At 38.9% G+C, this 24,790-nt stretch overlaps 1 protein-coding gene across 1 annotated transcript in view; it reads left to right on the top strand.

Annotated features, from left to right (window-relative positions):
- Positions 1-471: 471 nt before the first annotated feature.
- The window catches only part of HGF (hepatocyte growth factor), a 78,364-nt gene continuing 54,045 nt past the window's right edge, over positions 472-24,790 (top strand). The window contains exon 1 of the mRNA XM_050905743.1: positions 472-667. Coding sequence (XP_050761700.1) covers positions 472-667 — 196 coding nt within the window. The remainder of the gene's footprint in view (positions 668-24,790) is intronic.

Here is a 24,790-nt window from a genome sequence, read left to right as displayed (position 1 = left end):
ACAAGTGAGCAAAAGGCTCTTCTAATAATGTCTAAAACTTGGAAGTCTGACTCCTGTTCAGTGAAGGATAGAGATAAAAGACAATCTAATGTGCCATCAAACCCCGACATTCAACAGAGTAACTGTTGTAATGAGGAGGTAGATAAAAAAAAGTGCCACATCTACAATGGCAGTAAAGCCCAGATCCAAAGTTGGTCAGGGCACTGCGTGGGCCAGGGCTGGTGGTTCCCTGGGCCTGGGGCTGGGGGTGCCAGGGGCTCCCCGGGGCAGTAGGGCAGGGCCTGGCAGCCAGGGCCCATTCCTTCCAGCAAGGGCAGGCCAGGCCAGGGTGGCAGCTGAGGCAGGCTCAGCCCCAGGCTTTGGGCACCTCCTTGGGATGGCGACAGACCAAGGCCGGGCCGGGACTTTGGCCTACAGGTGGGAGTCAGGATCCAGGCCAATGAGGGGAACCAGGGTCAGATCCAGTCCAGGATGGCAGGGCAGGGCCACGGGGACAGGGATGGGTTGAGGCCAGGCTGGGACATCAGCCAGTGGAGTGGGCCCAGCTCAGCAGGGCCCATGGCTGGGCAGGCCAGGGTTGTGGGGCTGGAGATGGCGTCCTACGGCCACTCTGGGGCAGGCACTGATGGCCCCGGGGGCTGGAATGGGGTCCTGGGCCGTGGGCAGGGTGGGAGGAGCCCTGGGGGCAAGCAGGGACATTAGGGCCCCTGAGTGCACTCAGGGCCCTTGCAGAGTTTCCCCAGTGTTAAGCACTTAAGCAAAGCAATCAGAAGCCTGGTTTTTCCACGCTTCTTTAAAATCAATGGGGAAAAGCCTCTATAAACAGCAATTCAAACTCCCTAAGATCTAAATTGGTGTCTGAAAATTCCTGTCTCTCCATTGACGAGTAGGAGGTCTTTGGGCGGTGCCTGCGTTTGTGCGTTGTGAAGTGATATGCTGAATTTGGGAGGGCTGGTAAGCATCATTTCAGACCTTTAAGAAAACTGACTTATAAAACGTAGCAAGAAATAATAAAAAATTTGTCGAGATGAAGATTGTCTTTTATAGCTAGAAGTTATACAATGCAGAATTTGTATTTAAAAGAAGAAAAATGAGATCTTGGGTGGCTGAGGAACAAATGTTTAACCTTTGTAATATGGAACACCTGGAGGAAAGAGTAATTGAAGATTTCACAATAAACAGAAAATGACATAATACACAATGAGTTTATCAAAGTTAATCATGCCATGCCAACAGGAACCTTTTGATATCACTGTTTTTTAGACAGTGCGTATATCCAAAGAGCATTTGATACTATGTCACATAGGAAACTATTAATTTTACTACAATAAAATAAATAATGAATTTGAGAAGGTGAGATAAGAATAGATTGTGATGAAGGTAACTATCAGGGTAGAGACAATGCAATTCTTTGGAGCTAATCTTGTTTAGTATTTCTAATTAGTGGCTACAGAATAAAAAGTAGACATGTTTCCGTAGAGCTTGTTAATGGTAGTATGTTAGGAGATGTTGGGTGTATTTAGACTGAGTGTCACATTATAATACATAGCTACCAAAAGTCCCAGTTCTGGAATTGTTTGCACTGATGACCTACCTGGAACATATCACAGTTCTGTTCTGGTCCAGATATCTGAGTATCTTTCTTATGTAAACTGAAGCGTGGCAGAGGGGAGGCTGCTGTGTGCTTGGATCTTGCCCTGAGGTAGGGTTAGGAGAACTCTTAACATCAAGCAGGTTAAATATAAATATTGTCATTGTAAGAATGATGACTTAGAGGACTGAAGTGCTAGGAATAAAATGAAATTCAACAGTACAATGTGCCCAGACTTACATGTGGATCTCATAACAAAGCATTATCCTATAGTTCATCAGTCATAAAAGCAGAAGCAGAGAAAGATCAGGTACCTAGATTTAGGTTCTGTGAACACTACTTGAAAGAAGTCAGTCCGTTTGTCCTGGTAAAAGACAAAGAGAGATTACTGTTCTCTGGTAATGCATCTCTATTAATAACAGGAAAGCAGAAAAGTATTTTAAGATAGGCTGCATTTCAAGAGCAAGAAATTGGCCATGAGCACCCTTAGCATGAAAAGAAAACTAACAATATAAAGATTTCTAAGCATCAGAGCAATAAAATTTTGGAAAGTCTTTCCAATGGGACAATCATAAGGTGAAGATTTATTTATTTATCAATCTATTTCTTTATATATTTTTAATATTTTCATTTTCCCATCATTCTTATATTGAAAGATATTCAGATGTGACTTCCTAAGAACTTTAAGAACACAGAGTTTCTGTAAGTTCCTATAGTGATGAAGTTCATAGAGTGACGCCTTTCCTTCAACCACTTTTTCTCTACATTGAAATGGGTGCCCTCAGGATATGCCAAAGGAACCTTCTTATGTCTTCATTGTGTGGGTCACTTCATCTGAAGAGAATGATGTCCTTTGCATCGTCATTCCTTACTATGATTTTGATATGAAAAAATCATGTAAATGTAGATAATCTGAAAATTAAAATTAGATTGTTTCACTCTTTAGGAAGAAGAAGAAACCCATAATGGATATATATATAGGTAAATTGTTTAGTATTTATGATAAATCTTGGTGAAACTCATATGATTCTTTTAATCTGCCTGCAGTATTAAGTAGTATTAATGGAAATGAAAATAATCATGCGTTCAGTCTGCTGTCTTTGGCAGCAGTAAAATGATAACAGGGTAAAAGAATTCAACTGCAAAATGCCTAAAAAGATTAAATTACCAAAGAAGAGAACAAGAATTAAAAATGTGCAAGATGGCAAAATAAAAAGTGTTTTGGAGTCATTGGCCCCAAGTTGGAAACTATAAGGAAGAATTATTATTTAGAAGGATGCAAAGGCTTTGCAATAAAAAGGCCTGTTATACAAAACTAAAACCTGACTTTCTTACAAGCCCAACTGTGAGGCAATGTGTAGCTGAGTAGCTAGATATCTGATTAGCCCTAATACTGATAATGTAAATTTGAGAGCCACATTCTGCATTTTAGTTTTACTTTCTGCTACCTGTTCTGAGAAATATGTATTAAACCTACCCATAGTAGGCATACTGTCCTATCACGAGCTAACACAGCTTTTCTGCTCCATGTGTTGATGAGCGGCATTTATATCTCATTTCTTCTCTTCTTCCCCCCCCTCTTCTCTTTACAGTATTGACAGGTTACAGTGAATGGTTATAGCAGTCTCCCAGGTTGTGTCTAAACTCATCTTCAGGCATGAATGCAATGTGAGTCAAAATCTTGATTCTTGGTAATTCAGATTAGGGAGCAGGGCTGGACAGTTGCTGCGATCTGATCCCATTTCCTGGGTGTTATTGTCTGCAAACCAGGAACTGAGGGACGAAGGGAATAGGATTTGTTCCTGTCATGGAATGAATGCTAGTTGAACTGAAGGAAGCAAATGTTTCATTATTTGGGCAGCATCTAATTTTATGAATTGTCTGTGAGTCATATTTTCCCTGTGAGTTTTCCCCTCCTTTTCGTTCAAAAATGCACAAAGAACATTGTGTTTATTTCTAATTTCTGAAATATTTATACGGTATGTATTTGAAAAATAAGAAAACTTTTAAAGAGTAATTTTTAATGTCTTTTTTAAAAATACTGTAATGTGTTTATTGTGTAACATGCAATAAACCAAATTTTTACTAGCATTTTTTATAATGAAAGTTTGATGTTTACAAAGAAACTCAACTCAAGATTCAGATACCTAAATTTAGTTGCCTATGGTATAGATGTCTGTGTATGAGCTAGATGTGTAAGATCCCATTACCATCACTGGAGGTCTGCATTCACATCATTCAAATGCAGCCACTAAATTTGGTTAGCTGACTAGGTTCTTTTGACTCTGTTGACTATACTACCAAAGGACTTGATTCAATTGCACACACATAAGTGACTAACGCAGTCTGAGATGCTGTGGAGTGTCCAAGACCATTGCATAGGATTAGAAGAGATCTCAAAAGATTTACAGGAGATCCATACTCTATTGTATTAGCAGTGGGAGGTCAAGTATGTTACCCTGGGATATCTCAACCAATGTTGATATCTACCTGTATTTAGAAACATTATGTAATTTGTCCCCTACATTTGCAGAGATTATAATGAGTTTATTCGCATGTAGATACTTACAAGTAGACACACAAATTCATGTGCCTAAATGTCAGGTCTAAATCTGGATTGGAATCCCACTCTGCCCAGCTGGAAAGAAGTTTTGCAAAAAAATACCTGGGGATCCTTCTGGACACCTAGATGAACATGAGCCAGCAACGGGCCCTTGCAGCAAAAAAGGCAAATGGGCTGCATAAGGAAGAGTGTTGCCAGCAGGTTAAGGGAGGTGATCCTGCCCCTCTACTCAGCCCTGGTGAGTCCACACCTGGAGTACTTTGCCCAGTTCTGGGTTCCTCAGTACAAGACAGACATGGACATACTGGAGAGAGTCCCACAAAGGGCCACAAAGATGACTGAAGGACTGGAGCATCTCTCATATGAGGAAAGGCTGAGAGAGTTGGGACTGTTTAACCTGGAGAAGGGAAGGCTCAGGGGAGATCTTATCAATCTATATAAATACGAGGAAGAAGAACACAGAGCCAGGCTCTTTTCAGTGCTGCCAGTGACAGGAAAAGAGGCAATAGACACAAAGTGAAGCACATGAGGTTCTGTCTGAACTTAAGGAAACACTTTTTTACTGTCAGGGTCACTGAGCACTGGCACAGGCTGCCTAGAGAGGTGGTGGAGTCCCCATCCTTGGAGATATTAAAAAACCTTCTGGACATAGTCCTGGGCAATCTGGTCTAGGTGGCCCTGCTTGAGCAGGTGGGTTGGACCAGATGACCTCCAGAGCTCCCTTTCAACCTCAACCATTCTGTGTGATTCTGTGATTCTGTGAAAATGATAATTTTCAGTCTCATAATGTCTTTGGTATAGTTTCTTCCTTTACAGAATAGTAACCAGAAGAACTAACTAAAAATTTTTGAGGCCAAAATAATGTTTATAAAGGAGACTGAAAATCCTCTCTAAATAAGAATACTATTGCAAGTAGAGTATTCAAAATACATGAACTCACAGTGTTATATGCTGTGTATTTAAAACCAATGCTTTGGGGTTTTTTTCAATATTCTTGAGAATATGGGTTTCAGGACTCCATAATACAGGTGACTAATCTTACTTTTTATTTAAGAGCACTAATTGAGACTTTTAAAAATAAGTACATTCTAGAATTTACGTTGAATAGACTGTAAGTAAGCCAATTAAACCCTCCCCCCAAAAAAACCCCGCAAAACCCCACCTTAAACACTGTCAAGCCATATGGCTTCCATTCACAGTCAAGTACTATTTAAATAATAAATATTTCACAATTTTACCTGGTGTATTTCCCTTCTGAGGAAAATAATTGTCAGGGAAATCTCTGAGGCAGAGTATAAGAAGATAGGGATTACTTTCCTGAAAACAAGACAAGTCCTGAAGTTCAAAGTTAGGCTTTCTGGATTTCTTCAAGAACTACAATTCCACCTTGAGTAGCCAAATTTAGGGACTTTGATGGAGGAGATAAATGATGTAGTGCCACAAACTAAGTGATCATAAGGAACACATATATAAAATAATCCCTTAATGATTAGTGAGTGGTTCCAATCAAGAAGAAAAGGCTGAAAGAAATAAAAATGTAATTAAGAAAGGAGTAATAGGAAAAGACATGGAACAATATCCTCTCACAACAGACAAAAATTACAAGCACTTACAGAGTGTCAGATTTCCTTTTAAATTTAAGCCTCTGTAAAATGGTATTGAATGTAAAGTTAAAAATTAGTCTTCAGATTTAAATCTGGTTGAAGAGTGAAAGATAAAGGAATACATTCAAGCACTTAATTCATGAAGTTAGACTTGTAAGCAAAACTAAATAGGCATCTAACTTGACTTTTAAATATTCTTGACAAATATGTACATTAAAATTAAATATAATTAATTTTATCCTCTTACCTTGTCTGTCTTATAAAAAGCACCAGAAAGAAAATGAACTGAAATGATTACTCACCTAAGTAAGTAAGTATCCACATAGCAGCCATTTTCTCAGACTTTGCCTTGCTCAAATTATAACTGGTAAGCCTTCTTCTCCACTGCCTTCCAATGGACCATCTGGCCTCATTCTTCTTCCATTTTTTCTACCTCCTTTAGTTTTTATGGCCTTATTCCAGAGAAAATTTGGCAGTAAATATCGTATTTCTTTTTCACCCAGTCTGTGACTTCCCCACTTCAGATACTCCCAGCACACTTGTGGAAATAAAAGAAAGAAAGTGCCATTATTGAATTTTATAATGAAAGAGCTGAACTCTATAAGTGATCTTAAGTTGATGAGAAAAATTGCGCATCAAACTAATATTATCACAAGACAAAATATGAGAAAGACATACGAATCAGACCAGTTGCTGTTTTCAAATGATGTTTCTTCATACACTACAGTGAAGTGACCAGATTTATACCCTCCTGAGAACCTGTTTCTATGTGAATCCAATCTCTGCAGAAGATATCTCTCTATATATGTTTATATAAATTACATAAGTAAGGCATAGCATAACTCTGTGTTGTTGAAGACACTCAAGAGCAGAGTCCTGAGACAAGACATGCAGCCCGTTGGCTTGGAGCCATGGTTTCAGATATGGCTGGAAGGTGTCTCAGTGTAGAACTCAAAGCCTTCTGCTTCAGGAAGCCCCACAAATTAACATGCTGCTGGACATGTCTGGACAGGCCCTCCATGAGGCAGCTTTGTGGATGGTAAGAAGTACGACATACCTTTCCCGTGGAAAGGAAGCACTCTTTAAGAAATTTGCAAACATCTCTTTAGACTCAGAAAGCAATTTAGGGTTTCAAATGAAAGAAAAAGCTGCAGGCAGTGAAACAGCATGGATCTCACCTCACATACATGCTCTAAGTTGTTAAAGGTGGGATTTTTAATAGCCCTTGCAACTGTTCATAATAAAATCCATTGGCAGATTTTACCCTAGATACGTTGAGGCAGAAACAGGTTAGTGCTGAGTGGTAGTGATAACATCATAAAACAAAAAGAAATCTTTCTGGAATGGCCCTCTCTGCAAGCCCTGGATCATCACACATTCCTGGAAATGTCTGTGGTAATTTGCTATGACTACGAGGAATTGTATTCCCATTTACTGCATCAGCAATGGCGACCACTCAAATCCTATATTTTGTGTATTTGTTATCTCCTGCCTTGTAGGTTACTCTTAAAGAAAGAAACAGCATATTGTAAGAGACTATGCATTATCAGTGGTGATGATAGCAAATAAAAACTGCAAGGTGCTATGATGTATTTACCTTTGACTGCAAGATCCTCTGTTTGGATTTAACAAATCAGCTTCTCAGAAATTTGCTCATCTGAACAGCAGCTGTTTGCCATATGGATCAAAACTACATTTGGCAATTGGAATCGTTTCCTCATGCCCATCTGATTTTCATGTACAGTCATATATTTGAATGTTTAAGGGAGGAGTTTGCTGGTCTGCTGAAGATGGTTCAGCTGAGAAGTGTTTATTTTGAATCCCAGTTTTCTTTTGCTTTTTTTTTTCCTTTTTCCCAGAAGGTTCTTCTCCTGCAGAAAACTTAAAACGAAACGAAACAAAACAAAAACCCCTAAAACCAAAACTTAATAAAGTAAACTGAGGAAAATGAAAGGCAGTGGAAAAGTGAGGGAGAAATATTTTTTAATCTTAACAAAATAAGCCAAATAAAATATTCTGGGTGAAATTCTGGCTCCAAGGAAGTAAGAAACACTGTCTTTCTTGCATCTTCTAAATATTTGATTACTATCAATAAAATCAACAATTTAATTAAAGAATAAATGATGATGATTAACTGCCAGTTATAATACTAGTGCAAGAAACATTAATAGTTGTAATACTTAAAAATGTTGACAAGGAAGTTCCCAATTTACCTAATTATGGTTTAAGTCTATTAAACAAGATTATGCAAATACAAAGAAGAAATACCCTTTCCCTGTATGGGTTATAATCCTATGAGAACATAATTTTTTTTTAATTATAGACTTCTAGCACTGCTCATGCAAAGCTGTCACAGCAGATTTCATGCTTTTAATGAATGAACAGAGCCTCACAACACCTTCTGGATATTATGGGTAAGAATTGTTGCAACCAGTAACTAAAGCGAGTGAGATTAAGAAATTTATTCATGGACATTATGCATATCCAGATTTACATATTATGTTCCCATGTTCCCATATGGATTCCTACACTAACAACACAAATCACAGAACATCAGAGAGATAATAAATACATAAAAATTAGGTAAGGTACAATTGTGGATTCATTTATAAATTCGGTGTGCTGTCCTCATGACCAGAACACTGGTTTCATTGACCTCTTGAGCTCCTGACTCATGACTTACCTAATCAGAACCATAGCTACAGAGGAAATTACTTTTTTTTTTTTTTTTTTTTTACTTTTCTAGGTTTTTCCTGTCTTTGATGAAATGTCAAAATCTGATATTTTGGGGAACTAATATTAAAAATGTATTGAATTACAGCAATTGAAATGGTTCATTCTATTTTAATTCTATTCTATTTTATAGTTCTTTCTGTTACACATTAATTCTGGTTTTAATTTAAAATATCTAGGAACTTCTTCAAATTGGAAAATGTCATTTTAAATTCTGATATCTGTCAAAAAGTTCAGATTGTTTTGTAATTTCAGATCTCCTTAAAAATAGAATAAAGAGACTTGTAGAACGTACCCTTTCTTTAGTTTTGGTTTTGATTGCATTCTGATTTTAAAATATCTGACCTGCACATTCCCAGACAGTTTTAATTAATGTTCAGGATTCTGTAAGGAGTTTGGTGTAAGTTCTGTATAAGCTATGTATATTAACAATAGAGATAATTTCTTTATTGATCATGTTTTGGAAATTTATGTATTCAAAATAACATTCTCAATCATATGAATGTTTCAAATCTCCTATTGGATTTTATTATTCTCTTTTTGGAGCTCCATTCACCTCTGTTGTCATCAGTTGTGATAAATTCAACAAAGAATGTAAAAGGCAAGAACTGTAGGGTTTTTTTAAACTATGAAACAAGTCCCCTAAAAGGAATCTATAACCCAGAGCTGGATGCCTGAGCTACCTAGACAAATTTGAAAAGTTGCATCATATTCCAAATTGCAAATATGGAATTTTTAGCTACCTTTGATGACATTGGTACATTCACATAACAGAGTAGGACAATTCAGAGGTACTGCCTTTGGCTCCTGAAGAAATATGTGCATTCTAGCATGGTGCTATGCCTAACAACCTTAACTTAATCGCAGAAAGTGTAATTAGCTCAAATCCAACACAGAAATGCTGTGTCTCTCCTATTTCTAGTTCTAGAAACAGATAGGTGCAATCTTGGAGATATCTTTGCATATGTCAATAAGGATATATTGAACCTGGATGCTAAACCAAGAAGCAAACCGGAAAAGTTTAAGTATGGGGATTAATCCATGTTTTTCTCCAGAGTTAAATTCTTGATTCATGGTTTCTTTTCAGTGTCAGGGAATTAGAACCCTTAGGTGAAGCAATAGACATTTAAAACAAACATTGAAATACTGCAGCTAGGGTCCTTCTTTTCTTTTGCTGTGGTGTGCATAGAAGAACACTCAGGAAATGTGAGTTAACAGTTCATTGTCCCCCAAAATTGTTATTGACAAATTAAGACTTAAGTAATCTTCATTTCAGCTTGCTGAGTTGCAGACTGGACTCAAGCCTGAGTGCTGTGCTGAGCCATTGTGTTATCCGTCTTTCAAACCAAAATCTAAAGTCCATGGTAAATTTTCTACAAACTCCTGAAGGTTCTGTATTACATCATAAACATATGAACATGGTCATTCCATGTGAGTCCACTGGTTTCAGGATGATTTTCTAATTCATTAGAACACTTCTGGTGCACTAGAACAACATAATATCTGTCGTTTACCTACTTTTTGCCTCATTGGATGTATTTCCTTAATTCTTAGCATTTTTTTCCTCTTCTCATCTGTTAATTTCATTATCTTCTTGCAATCAAAATCAATGAGCAAATTTCAGCTAAAAGGAGTTATATTGATGACACTCAGAAGGGTAGGCATCTGACTGAGAGGAAGTAAATACTTCCAGGATACTTTGAGGGTGACCTGAAAGTTGCCCTGAAAGTTTATTCTATCCAGTCAGATTAATTGCACCCCAAAATGCCTACTTATTTCTAACAATGCTACAATGGAAGCTAAGTGATTACCTCAGACATATTCGCCCAAAACATAGATATCTAGCATTAAATGAAATGAATACCACTGAAAATTAATAACTAGGTAGAAGTGAGAGGCCCACGTAAACATTCCCATTGGGAAAAGAGCCTTTAGTGTGGAGTCATTATATATTTTATTAGGCTTGTTTGTGACCAGTTAATATGCGTAAACCATGTTACATGGCAAAATGGCATGTGTGCTTTTCGGAGTTCACCACTGAACCCAGTGCCTCCAGCCCAGCTGGTTGCTGTGGGATGTGGCAGGTAGCTGAAGGCAGCACAGGACAAACAGGTGTATTCTCAGGAGGAGGCATATGCACCCAGGAAGCTGGGCTTCCTTTGGTAAGGCTGGAGGACTAAGACAGAAATATGTAGGAAATACGGGGTATAACATGGCAGAAATACAGTGTGACTCAAGTAGAAATATATGTTTTCCCATCTATTTATGATAGAATCAAAAGTGTCAATGATTTGCCTCCATTTTAGTATTTTTACGGACTTCCTGGACTCTAGAATATATCTGAAAGTTTTCTTATGTTCCTTATTTTCACTTGTGGTCCCCTGGTGTGTACATAAAAATGCCTTTTAAAATGGATTTGTGGGTAGGCAACCTTCCATTCCAAACACAGATGGTACATCTGCATTTATTATTTAGACATGCTAAGTGGAACACTTTTTTACAACCTATTGTAACTATATTTTGTTCTCTCTGACTTATTAAATTCCGATATGATACAGTGACTCTTTTATTTAAAAAAGAACATTTGTGCTCTATTACCTAGTTAAAAAAATGAATAAACAAACTGCTTTATCCCTTTGCTGCAGTTGCTCTTCCACAGCCTTCTGGTCTGCAGAGATTTTACCTGCAAAGAAGGTTGTGTCATTGCCTCATTGTTCATCAAATCTTGGCTTAAACAGTGTGATGCACTGCTGAAAAATGCTTTTCCTTCTTGTTGCAGTTATGGCGTGTTTGACTGAATATTCCTTTCACCATGGTTGCTACTTCACTGGAATTTTTGCTGGCCAGATGACCTATGATTCTCAGTTTGAATGTGCATTTTTCTGTCCTGACATTCTCTTCTTTGAATTACATCACAAAAGCTAGCTGTTCATTCAGACTTGATTTTGCAAGGCTGACATTTATATTTAATAATTTTTGTTGTGTTTTGGCTCAGGATAAAATTAAATGGGTTTTCAACTCCACTCTATGAGCTTTTGATCAATAGTTTGTAGGTTATTTTGGAGTCAAAGTCCTTTGAAGTATCTTCTCCATTTACGTAAAAATAGTCCCATATGCCTAGACCCAAGAAAGTTCTTTTGAATACATGTCTAAAAACATGAGTAGTCCCAGAGATTTAAAAGGGAGATAGCCAAGGATTTAAATTTGTGAGCGTGTTTTATTACCTCTTTAAATGTGTCACACAGAACAACAACTAGTTTATATTATTAATGATGAAGAATGAAGTTTAGGGCAAACCTAAACTTCGCTTGTGTTATACCTTTTCTAAAACACAGTAGAATGAACATTCTTGAGAATTAGGATGTCAGGTAGACTTTTACATGTTTTTCTGAAGCTAAGTTTCTATTTAAAAGAGAGAATGGCTATAAACAAAATTTAGAAAACTGGAGTTACAATTACTGCTTTTTGGCCTGCAGGATGCTACAGAGCTTATACAATATCACAGACTGGGGGACATATTCCGGATGTGTCCCTCTGTAATGCGTGCTCCCAACTGTAACACCTTCAAATGTAATCTTTGTCATCAGTATAAAAGCTGGTCTCCGCTATTAACTTCCATCTTTTAACTTCCCCGCAACTGGAGAGCCTTGGAAATAAAGATTTAATAGGCTGCTGTTTATTGTGCCAGTACTTTATCTGTACTAGATGGATACACTGATGTAAGTGATAGAACATTTCAAGCTGTTATTATTCCTTTACCTCCTTAAAAAGAAAATCTATTGTACTTTGAAAAAGTATTTTCTCTGGTTCTATCGTAACTTCATATTTCAACCATCATTCTTGTGTCTGCAAAGTCAGGAAAGAAGACAGTTAGCAGTATGGTAGTTAGCATATCTCAGTATGCCACCTAAAATGCCTACTAGCTGGAGCAGTAGTTGCTAAATTTTGACCCCAGATTCATGTTACTTCATAAACTTTTCTTCTAGAGTTTGTTTCATAGGCCAAAAATTAATTCATAAATCTTAGCCTGTATAACTGTATTTTTAAATTGACAATAGACAGGAAGACTTCTGTAATTGTGTGGGGTTTTAATAAAACTTTCAGAAGAGAGAAAGAGACAGAGAAAAAGAAGGAAGGAAAGAAAAGCAGAAAAGCAGAAAGTTAAAGGGAGAGGCTGATGGAGAGAAAGAGGAAAGGAGAAGAAGAGAGAAATAGAAATAGAAATAGAAATAGAAATAGAGAAGAATCACAAGAAGAGGAAGGGAGAGAAAGAGGAAAACAGAAAAAGAGAAAGAATGGGAAAGAAAGAAAGAAAGGAAAGAAAAAGAAAGAAAGAAAGAAAGAAAGAAAGAGAAAGAAAGAAAGAAAGAAAGAAAGAAAGAAAGAAAGAAAGAAAGAAAGAAAGAAAGAAAGAAAGAAAGGAAGGAAGGAAGGAAGGAAGGAAGGAAGGAAGGAAGGAAGGAAGGAAGGAAGGAAGGAAGGAAGGAAGGAAATGAGAGAGAGAGAAAGAAAGAAAAAGAAAGGAAAGGAAAGATTAAATTCCACGTATACTGTCAGCTACTGGCAATGAGGCATATAAGTGGTTTACCAGAGTAATTAGTGCTCAAAGTTTTTCTAAAATGTGATATACAGCATTCAAAATTTTGGTTAATTATGCCTCCCGTTAAAAATTGGAAGATTATTTCCAGATACAGTCAGCTTTCTACACCAGTCCTTTCAATGGAACTATATCAGATATCCTTGTCACAAAATACAGATTAATTGTAGATAATGTTCTTGCTATTTTAATCTTGGGAAACAAATACCAGATTTTTTTTTTTTTCCTGGAGAAACTATAAGAAAAGTAGTTTAAATGTTGTTCATCTCAAGCTGAGTGACATAGCCCTCTACTTCCTGTGGGTGCTCAATGCACATTCTCAGTGGTTTATTTGAAGTGTTTCCATAACTGAAGGACATGTGCATAAAATAATCTCAGGCAAAAATAAAGACAGTTTGTTACCATTACTCTTTAATATATTAATTGAAACCACATTGTTTTATCTACTGGAAATAAATGAAGAAATACATTGGAATAGTAAAAAACAGGGAATCAGATATGTGGCATGTAAATCTACATATTTTCAGAATTGATGGTTTTATTTTATTAAAAATTGTTTATTCAAGTGCATACATGAAAATCAAGTAAAGGACAGAGGGGTTCTTGGGTTTTGTTTTGTTTTGTTTTGTTTTCTTCTTAAGGAAAAGTAATAAAATTGTAACACTTAGCGTTTATTGTTCCATAGAATATGAAAAAGCTATTATTTTTCAGGGTTCTATATGTAAAACATTTTGTACCAGAAGTAAAAAGCAACTCACAAAATTGTATACTTGAAAATTCCTTGTCCAGGTTATTTATTTCTTATTTTTGTTTAGCTGTTTACATCAGAACCTTAGTAGGCTGCATAAAGAGAGAAAAAAGTAATAAATCACTGTGAAGATAATTAATTTCATAGCACCAAAAATTGGATGACTATCAAATGTTGGCAGGTTGGAAAACATTCTAAGGAAGTATCACTGCAAACTTGTTCTGTTTTTATACTTTTCCCTAGACAACCTTCATTGATTACTGTCAGATACAATTTCTCGTCTATGTGGACTTGTCCTTCAACCCAATCTGTAGATTCGTAAATTACAAACCAGTGTTACTGATCTAAGGAGTTAAATATACAATGAGTATTAATCAGTATATTGCTATTTTAAGAAAGACTTCAAAAAAAACTTGCAGTAATAATACAAAGTCAGAAATAATGTGTTTCAGTTTAGGATAGACCACAACTTCTATTCAGCAGGAAAAAACGAATTTTCCATGAAGTTTTTTCTATGCCACTATTGTAAACGCACCTTTTGCTTTATGTCTATTCGTATCAATCTGATTTTATTAAGAAGATAATTTTATTTAATAATCCAATAAAAAATACTGAAATAGGCCATCATACCAGCTTGCTTAGCAATAGTGTTCCAAATTCAAAAACTTATTCTTTAAATGATAAGTTTCATTTTGGACATGAAGAATGAGATCAGAACTTTGGGAAAGTTGAGCAAAGCCGATGCACGTGAACAAGCAGACAGATCTAGAATTGTAACTTCAGTTCATAGACATCTAAATTCTGCTTCAATCGTATTTTTGCAGCAGAAGTTGGTAGCAAAATCCTCAGCAGAAGAATATGCTAAGGCAGGAATATACTCGGTCACTCTTTAATGTGCAGTGAAGCCTAATCATCCATGCTCAAATTTCACCTATAAGAAAAAAGCTTGGCAACAGTTAATCTCTATGAAAAGCGGGGATTGGGTACTTTGTAAAAATAGATGCCATAGTGTTGAGATATGGAATACTAAAAATAGCATAGAGAAAAAGTGTATATATTTTATTGGCATAGCAAATGTAGAGCAATCACACTGTTACCAGTGTCATTTCAGTAGCAGCATTGCAATACTTGTGGTAAGATCTTTAAGGGACAAAATCGTACTGAAAAAAATTTCTCTTTAGTATATAAAGAAATGGAAACAGCAGAGAAATTTAACAGTTTGCCCTAGTCTTCCTTTGAGAGTTCCTGTCCTGATTCTGCAGCCACATGTCCCTTTTCCCTACTTGACTATTTTCCAGTAGCTACATTACAAAGCTCATATCCCAAACAAGGAGACTTTGATTCAAATAAAGTACCCAAAGCTTGTTCTTGAAAAGAAGTCAAGCTGAGATTCCTCCTCTGATAACATCTTTTCTGATGTCTTGTCAAGCTTTCTGTCTCTGGGGTTACAAACCTTAAACCAGGAAAGATCAGTGCTTTATGGCCATGAATTCTGAGTTCTTTTTTCTTGTTTGTGTTTTCTCTGAGCTGCTATTAATATGTCCTCATGTCTGAGAGATTGCTAGGAAACTGATGAATCCCTGTTTACGTTTCTTTCTAAAATCTTTAACAGCACCCTAGGTAGAAATTCTCCTCTTTGATATGAAATCCTAGAGAATTTACTCTTGACAAGCAAGTTCTGGAAGTCTTCATTCTCTGGAATTCAAAGGGCTAATGCTTTTGTCTCTGGATTTTCGAATTGCTGAAGTTATTCCATAATGTATAATTCACAGTCAAAGACCAGCATAATTTTATTCTTTATTAGTCTAAACATATTGAAAATACATTTTAAAATGTCTACCAGTCTGAGAGATATTAATAGTATTTTTATAGCAATACCTTATTTTTTTAAACCTCTCTACGTTAATTTTTTGTAGCTGGTCTTTCAGCATCAGTTTTGGTAGGGTCTTCTCAGAATATCTCTCAATGATGTTTCTTTTACAGAAGTATCATATTGGAAGACAAGGACCCTTTGCTGTCTGCCAACTATTTTACCTCCTCTAGAGGTAAAATGTATACTGCAGAGAAACTGTTTTAAACTTTTCCCAACTTAAAAGCACACATTTAAGTTGCACAAAACAATACATGGGTTTGCATTAACATCTCTGCATTGTTTTTGTCAAAATTTTCCTGGAAATCCTTTCTGTTTGTTTATTTGTTTGTTTGGATTTTTTTGTACACTAATTTTTTTTTAATTTATCAGCAAAAATGGTGTCCTGGTTTGAAATCCTTCAAAAGTTTATTTATTTTTAAAATAAGAGCAATTACTGAAAACAAAAAATGCTCCAGGAAATCAAAAAATTGTTCTCCAGTTTAATTTAACACTTAAAACGATCTTAGAAAAACTACTCTCACTTTTATGGTTAGTCTGTTAAGTGAAAAAATATGCAGCCAGATATGTTCAGTGGTTTTACTTAAGTACACTCTTGGTTTTCACTGACTTACCAATTGCAGAGGGAAGGGTGAATTATCTGTACATATAAAAGTTTCAGAGTAAGCATTACTGTATTGTCAAAATCACATATATACACACCTTAGCTCAGGCACTAAAATCATTAAATTTCTTTAAAAAGCAGGTGATTTTAAAATCAATGTGATTTGGAGATTTCCTTAGTGGCTGAATATTTTGGGCTGATATTTTCAAGCTTTTCAACAATAAAAGAGATGAAATGCCCTTAAAAATATATATACAAATGTAGATTTCCTTGATCATGATTAAGCTTTGTAGTTTACCTAAATATGCAAAGGCATGAAGGCTTTCTGAATCAAAAAAGAACAACAGCTGGAAAAATGGAGATCTGAAGTCTGGGCGATAACCACAGATTAATTTGGCCAAACCTTTGATTTTCAGACTACTTTGTCCTAGAGAATGTATCTTCTAATAAGCATGAAAAAACACTTTTTTATTTGCTAAAAGTGAAACACTTATGGAGAAGCACTAATGGATGCATATTTGAATGGTTAAATAGTGTAGAGGGTAACTATCTTCAAAGAAGTAACTCAGTAACTATGGCATGTAAATTAAGGGCTTCTGGGGCTGTTGTTTCATATCAAATGTATTCAGCTTCTGTTTGTTTTTCCAATGGCCAGTACCACAACTTGATTTTAGTAGACTAAGGTCAAAGAGAGGTTCATTTTTTCTTACATGCTTGCACAAAAAAAATCTATTGTAAAGGTTTTGCAGATCAAATTAGGCCCTGAGTAATACAGGCAAAGTACATCAGAATCTATTTAACAGTACTACCAATGACATTTATCCTTTCTAGACTTTCTTGGCACTGCAGAGACTAATAGAAGAGGAAACAAACAAATTTAAACAAAAAGTTTAACATCCTCAGTCAATATACCTAAACTCTGAGTACGTACAAGGAATGATTCTTCTGAGTAGAGTGAGGGATTTTTTTGCGTTCCTAAAAGCGTATAGCCACAATGCAGCACATTCCCAAAAACTTCAAATGGATATTACTGGGAATTTTTATGAACATAACCATTTAACCATTTTGCATGCAAATTTGTTTGCAAAATTTATCTCCTTGTAGATAAAACATTTAGGTGTGGAAATATCTAAATTTTGATCAGATATTTCCTACTAATAGCAATGTGCTGTATATAGATTCTCGCATTTTTCTTTTATTATTTTTTCCCAAAATACTGGAAATAGTAATTTCCAAACTGTATTATCATCATCTGCCGTTGGGCACCATGCCATAAATGGCTTAAATGGTGTTCATACTAGAACTTAAAAAATGTTTTGTTATTCATCTTAACTATTCTTAGTTAGCATATAACATATATGTAAAAAGCAGTTACAATATGTCTTACACAGGAAAACCATAAAGGATTTATGTTATTAACTGACTGCAGGGATGAATGCTGGATTACCTGACTAGGGTTTAGGACCCAAACCTGAGCACCTGGGAGACTGGGTGTGGGGAGAGTTGTGAATTATGTATGTTTGAATATTATGAATATATCTGAATTATAATGGGTGGAACCAAGCACAACCAAGTCACTTTGGAGCTCATGTTCCTTTTTAACTTCAGCAACTTCAAAACCATACTTCTCATTCCCCAGGAGCATGCATCTGTGTCTAAAATGATAATCTAGACTGTTTCGTATTTTGCATGTGCCCTGCATTATCTTGCATGTTTGTGCCATGAAAGTGCTCATTCAAGGTGTGAAGCTGCTTGCACAAGTCTGTTTTAGAGTAGAGGAAAGTGCAACTGTATAGTTTCAAGCCAAATCATACCATACCTTGTGCCTACAAAGCCAGGTAATAGCCCCTGACTAATTTTTATTTGTAAGCTCTGACATGGGCTGAAGGAGTAAGAAGCTTTTTAAAGCTAGACAGTTTAGGTTATTAAATACACATGGAATTTTACCTGTGAATGCGGTGTTTGCAGAGGTGACTGGCTCAGGACTGTAGGTTAGTGCCTACATTGCAGAGGGAGGTGTGGCTCTTGTCTTCATCCTTGGTTTTCCCTGGTGGCTAATCCACAAGAAGCCTCATCTGAGGTGCCACACTCTCCTGCTTCACTGCATGGGACTCTAAACACTTGACTGGTGTGGTGAATTTGCCCTCTGGGACTAGCAGATCACATCTGCAGCATTTAGTATGATGACATGCAAAATCCTTTTGGCTGAATCTAAAATGGTGGACTCAGGGGAATTTCTGAGCTTCTGCTTTCAACTAGACATTAATCCCTGTGCTTGGATCTTGTTATCCCCTTCTTCCCCCTCTTCCTTTCAGCCTTCCTGCCCTATTTGCCTTTTTCTTTCTGCATGAAGAAGGCTTGGGGATTAGGCTGGAAGGTGCCATGTGTCCAGCTGGAGCTCTGGCTGAGGTGCCTCAGCAAGTATTGACACCCGGCATGTGCTGTAGCTCTGCTTAAACTCTGCCTTTCCCAGCAGTGTCAAACCTCACAGTCCATACCTCAGTCTTTTCCCTTCCTAGTCTGAAGCTCAGTTCATAAAGACAATAAAAATTTATCCTGCTTGAAATGTGAAGCACAATTCCTTGGTTTAAACTTCTCAGGCAGCCTGAGACTTTTTTATCAATCAGCTCAGTGTTGAACAACAATTACTACATGCACTTGTTTATTTTATTGGGCTTATTATCCAGTAGGACCTTGACAGAGTGATACCTATACCAGATAAATCAAGAAGTAAAAAGGTTTATTTTGAACACAAGAGGTGATTCATATGACAGATGCTGGTTCATTCAGAAAAGCTTTCTTTAAATCTAATTGTGACTTGGTATTACTCTGTGAGTGTGTGAAGATTCCTGCCAAAACTGTGAATATCTAGCATTTCTGAACGGCAAGTTACATCTGAAAAACAGATCCAACTGTGGTTATGGTCAGAAAAGAGAATATAAAAACAGCAGTTTCTGTGTATTTGGTCATGTCTGCTTACTTTTCCAACCAAAATAAAGTTTTTCAAACTTTTTTACTCATGTAGGCAGTCCAGAGCAAACACATCTTTGGTAAATTGTGCAGTAACTCTTTTCTTTTTAGATATCTTCTACAGAAATGTTATGCTACTTTCTTAATATAGAGCTACACTGATTTGAAAGTCAGGTTATCAGGGCAAGTTTGCAAAGCTGCCAAAAAAAACAGAAGAAAAAAAAAAGAAAACCAAAAATCCCCACTCTCAGCTAAGCCCCAAAAACAGAAAAAGAGAAAGAGATTTATAGGTCAGAAAACATGTCCTCAAAAGGTCAGAAAACATAACAGAATATTCTTGCATAAAACCTACACCTTTTGATTATCATGTTTAGGTCTTTAGTTTCTCTGTGTGAAGACTGAAACTTCACATGGAATTCTTTTTGAAAACTTAAGCATGAAATGCAATTTTTACAGCCCTCCTTCATATTGAAATTCGTTTCAAGGTAAAATTTGATTGAACTGAACTAAAATATTATGCTTCAGTTGTAAAATACATGGGGCAAGAAGACACAGAAAAAGGATCATACTACATTTCGCAGTATATGATGCGAGACCAAAGAGCATTTTCATTTCCCAGATCCAGATGCAAACCTTTGTCTTGACTGCCTACAAAGAGAGCATCTGAATATATAGGATCTTTCCCTTTCTAATCTCCCTTCTGTCCCTGGCCCTCCACTCTGTGTGTCCTAGTTTCCACTGAGGGGAGATATGTAGGGCTTATGTAAAAGGCAGAGGTGTCCTCCAGCAGGTCCCCAAAATTGGACAAATAGAGAACTAGGACTATGGAGTTGCACCTGCCTGGCATAATATATGCAGCCAAAGAAGCTTATGCCCATGACGTGAGCTCTCAAGCAGAGCTGCAGATACATCATGAATAATACACAGGACTATGTATTAGTAATAGGAATCTATGTAGCAAAATACTTTCTCCATTAGGGAGCACCCTAGTCCTCAAGAGACACAGCAGAAATCTTCCTAAAATTCAGGAGAAATCTGACTACAGGCCAAATACTGCCCTCAGGGAAGTCAGTGGCAAAAAAATCTACTTGACTTTAATGGCACATGATTTTGTGCTTTATACAAAAAAGGGTCACTCATCACATGCATGGACAACAAGTCAAATACATCTGGTTAACCGAATGTGGCTATTTGGGGCTCAGCATGGTGCTATGATCATTTTTGTGGCTTATTCTTTATATTTATGTCTATCTTTAAGCACAGGGAGAAAAACAAAAACTAAGTGAGATACCCATGTTCTATCAATTGCAGTGGACAGGGATTTCACACAAGGTCATTGCCCATTGGAATACATTTTCTCTGTTCTCAGGTTGTGCATCTCTAAGGAACTCCTGTAACTTAACTTTTATTCTTGGGAGAACAACAAAGACAGCAAAAAAAACCCTCCTAGAAATAATTTTCATTCTGCAGATTTCAGAAAGTACTTTTTTCCTCACATAAATGTGTTTTTCCTGTAACGCCAAATGTTCAAAATATTTTCTTCACTGACTCTCTCTCTCAACTCCTTTCTGTCCCCTTTCTTTCACTTACCAAGGCAGTAATTCCCAAATGGAAATTTTACGTTTTGCCACTGGGCATAAATTGGGGGGGGGGGGGGGGAAGTTTTGGGAACATAGGAAAAAATTGAATGAAAGTTAACAATGAACATTTGTGACTTGGGAAGCAACCCATTTTTAAGAAAAGCTGTTTCACTCAAAGGTGTTTATCAGCAGTATGGACAGTAAGTCTGGGCAAAGGAGTCTGGGCTAGAGAAGGAGACACGTTTTCTGACTCACATGGCATGGGGCCACATGCAGGTCTCTGGTTTATTTGTGGAAAATGGAGGGAAACGGTTTCCTGTGTTGTCACAAACTTGTGCTATAGACAGTAGGTGGGGGCATGGGAGAAAGGAACAGTTTAAATTAAGGCAGAATTTATCCTGAAGTGTTTATTTTTGAACACTCGTGTGTCACGAAGGCCGGTCTCATGACTTTAAACAAAACCCAATACCATTGCTTCCATGAGGTTAAAATGAAGTGCAATAGAATAAAAACCACTTTGCCTGCAACAGAAGGAAGATCAGGCCTCGCTTTGGACTGAGGCTTGTCTCCATGGAGTGATGCCAGCCAGCTGATACTTGACCTTTAGATTCCCCAGAGCTGCCACAGTTTTGGAGAAATGGCATGTCAAATGGCCAACGAGGGTGATGGAAAGGCCAGGCTGGTGGCCAGGGACAGCCATGGGCAGGTTGGAGGAAAGGTGTTTCCTTACTGGGAAACTGGCCTTGCTTTGTCCCTGGCCACGGGGTGGGGGAGTCCTGCTGAAATGGCTATGGATGAGGGTGCTGCCTGGGGATGGGGCCAAGGGGGAGGTGGAGAAAGGGGGAGGCTGTGAAGGGAAATGTCTGCAGGGAGAGAGAGGTTTGTTCTGGCTGCAGGTGAGAGGGCAAAGGGGGCTGTGGGGCCAGGAGGGGCTGGGGGCAGGCTCCGGGGGGCTGCGCAGCAGCAGAGATCAGCCCTGGGGCAAGAGCTGGGGGGCTTGGCCCAGCCTGGCTGCTCCTCATGAGCCCCTAAGGGATGGAGGGAGGGAGGGAGGCAGGGGGGGAAGGAGGGAGGGAAAGATGGAGGGAGGGATGGGGAGGTGGGAGCCCTCTCCCTGGGCTGGCTGTGGGGCGGGAGGGGAGGCAGCTCCTGGGGAGGGGAGGAGGAGAGGAGGCAGAGAGGGGATGTTGTTAAACAGTTTCTTACCGTAAGAGGGAGTTGGGACCCAGATCTTTCCAGTTAATCACACAACAAACTTAGATCATCGCAATAAAAAGCAGCTCGGCTCACTCTGCCTCCTCTAGTGACCGGCTGTGCACAGGGTCCTTCCGAGGAGCCATCTCCTCTTCTCCTCCCCGCCAGCCGCCCGGGGGGCCGCCAGCACCATGTGGGCCACCCAACTCCTGCCAGCCTTGCTGCTCCATCAGCTGCTGCTGCTTCCCATCACCATCCCAGTGGCAGGTTAGTTTTTCTATCACTTCGCCAGTGACCCCCCTCCACCTCACAGCTGCATCGTTTTCCCTCTCCTTCTCTCCGCCGTGGCGAGGGTGGGTGCTCGGGGCGGTGCACCGGGCGCACCCCCCCCCCCCCCCTCCCCGGCAGGTGGGGCAGGCGGGGAGACCCCGCCACCTCCAGCGCCCCATCAGCTCCTACCTGCTCGGCGGGGCAGGCACCTCGCCCCGCAGACGGCGGCCGGGCGGGGGCTTAGGTGCGCCGGTGCCCGCCCAGCGCCTCCCGCGCCCGGGGAGGGCTGCGGTGCGGAGCGGTGCGGAGCGGTGCGGTGCGGGGGGGACAGCGCGGCGGGTCGGGACAAGCCGCGCTCTGCCGGCGGCAGGGTGTTCCGCGGCCAGCGCTGTGCGGGGAGGCACGGCACGCTTCGGTGGTTTGCGGGGAGGTCGCTGCTTCCCGCCACCTCCTGCCCGGGAGAGAGGGGAACTCGGGGCTCGCTCAGGACGGGGAGCCCTGGAGGCGCTGAGAGCGGGAGAAGGAAATCTCATCGTTGCCCATAGGTGCTGCCGGCCGTTATCAGGACATGAACGTGTATCCTTAATTTGCAAGTGGTAGAATAAATGTTAAGTAACAGAAATTGCCAAGGAATACCCCAAACACAGGATAGTACCTTGCTGAAAGGGAGTGTCCTTGCTGAAGTTCAGCAGCACGAACGTGCTATTTCCAGACTGAAATACTTGTAATTTCATGAGACGCTCCCGATGAAATCCGGGAGGCAGAGCAGGGGGGGAAGGAACAAACAATAAGTAATCAAGTGCTGGAAGCTCTTTAGCTGAATTTCTTTCCTGAAGTGTCCCCCTCGGACTGGATATCTGAAGAGCTAACACTGTGTTTCTATTGGCCCTCTGGGGAGACGTTTAAGGGGAAAAAAAAGTTTGCAAAGGTTTCTACAAACCTTTCCTTCCTTCCTTCCGGCAACATTGTTAGGGTCAGACCTTTGCACAGACAGAAACAAAAGACAGCCACAATTCAGGGAAGGGGTCTGCCAGGAGCGGGCAGAGCGAGGGCAGGCACACGCAGCATCTGGCTCCTGGGGCAAGGTCTGAGGGCATCAGGCAACATGTACGGCAAGTGATGTTGATGGCTTCCAAGACACAACTATGTTTTCTAATTAAAAAAATAAATGTTTTGAAATAGGATTTCAAAGTGGAGTATTTTGTGATCTGAGTGGGCAAGTCAAAAAAACCTGGCAGCATCATGTGCAGTAAAACCTGTCATTTTTCCCGTACAGTAAGAGCGTGGTTCTGTAGGATGCTGAACATCTCACCAGAGCTTCTGTGCTCAGTCTGCTCAATGATGATTTCGTTTTTGTGGGCATTCTTAGCAGGTGACACAGAGATACAGATGCTATGCTACTACACTTTTCTGAACTCCTTTTCCACATACATTGCAATTTCCATTTTATGGCCATGCGACCTCTCTGAAAAGTGATGACTAGAGCTGGTTAGGAATTTTCTGAGGAAATGTTTGGTTTTTTTTTTTTAACTGGAAAATGCTGACCCATCAAAACTTTTCACAAAAATAATTCCTTTTAAACAGAAACTTTCTTTGGCTTGGTTCCCCCAAAACAAAAGAAAGAGACATTTGCAGCAGGAGACATTCACAATAGCTTGTGATACCTGCTGTTGAGAAACCCTCACCTGTGACAGAAACTCATCAACTGATGGGCTAGTTGGGAAAACAAGTGGACTAAACGCCCCCCCTCAACTTTATTCCATGGGCCAAAGATACAGAAACTGGTCTATAGCCAAGTTCATAAGAAGCTAGGTCATGCTTACTCTCTTGATAGTCAGGATGTTTTTCTTGAATGAAAGTCCTTGTTCTCCCTGACTGTAGGCTTTTAGTGCTGGTCTGTAGTTTACCAAGCTCAATGAATATTTAATCTATCTAATATTCCAACAGGAGAGATTGAGAGACAGCCTCAGTACTGCCAGTATCAGTAGGCTGATGAATAGGGTTGTGCCCTAACCAATGCGCTCTCCAGCTTAGGAATGGATGGTTCATCTTATGTGGAGGAAAATTAGATTTCCAAAACTTCAGAATTTTTCACAGAGTAGAACTTGTTTTCTGGCCAGCTTTCATAGTGACGGTTTCTTGGCAACCCTCCCTTTCTTAACTTTCCTCCCCCACCCGCCTTAATATTAATCAATCCCATTGTTTGCCTCATGGGCAAGAAAGACGATTTTTACCACACGCTGCCATTGTGCTTACCTTGCTTTTTAAAAATATATGATCTTCAACAGAAGTGTCTGGATTTTTACAATGTAGGCAAGGGCAAGTTGTGCCATTCCTTTCTGAAAATATATTGATTGCTTTCTAAACATACATGGTATCTTTGTACGGGACGTTGAATTTTTTTTCCTGGGATGTTTTTAAGAAAGATTAATATTTGCCTACATATTTATTATTCTTATATATGAA

The sequence above is a fragment of the Gymnogyps californianus genome, chromosome 1 (assembly GCF_018139145.2).
Source record: "Gymnogyps californianus isolate 813 chromosome 1, ASM1813914v2, whole genome shotgun sequence".
NCBI classification, from domain to species: domain Eukaryota; kingdom Metazoa; phylum Chordata; class Aves; order Accipitriformes; family Cathartidae; genus Gymnogyps; species Gymnogyps californianus.
The sequence above is the reverse complement of the archived record's forward strand: the minus strand, read 5'-3'. Positions and strand labels throughout refer to the sequence as shown.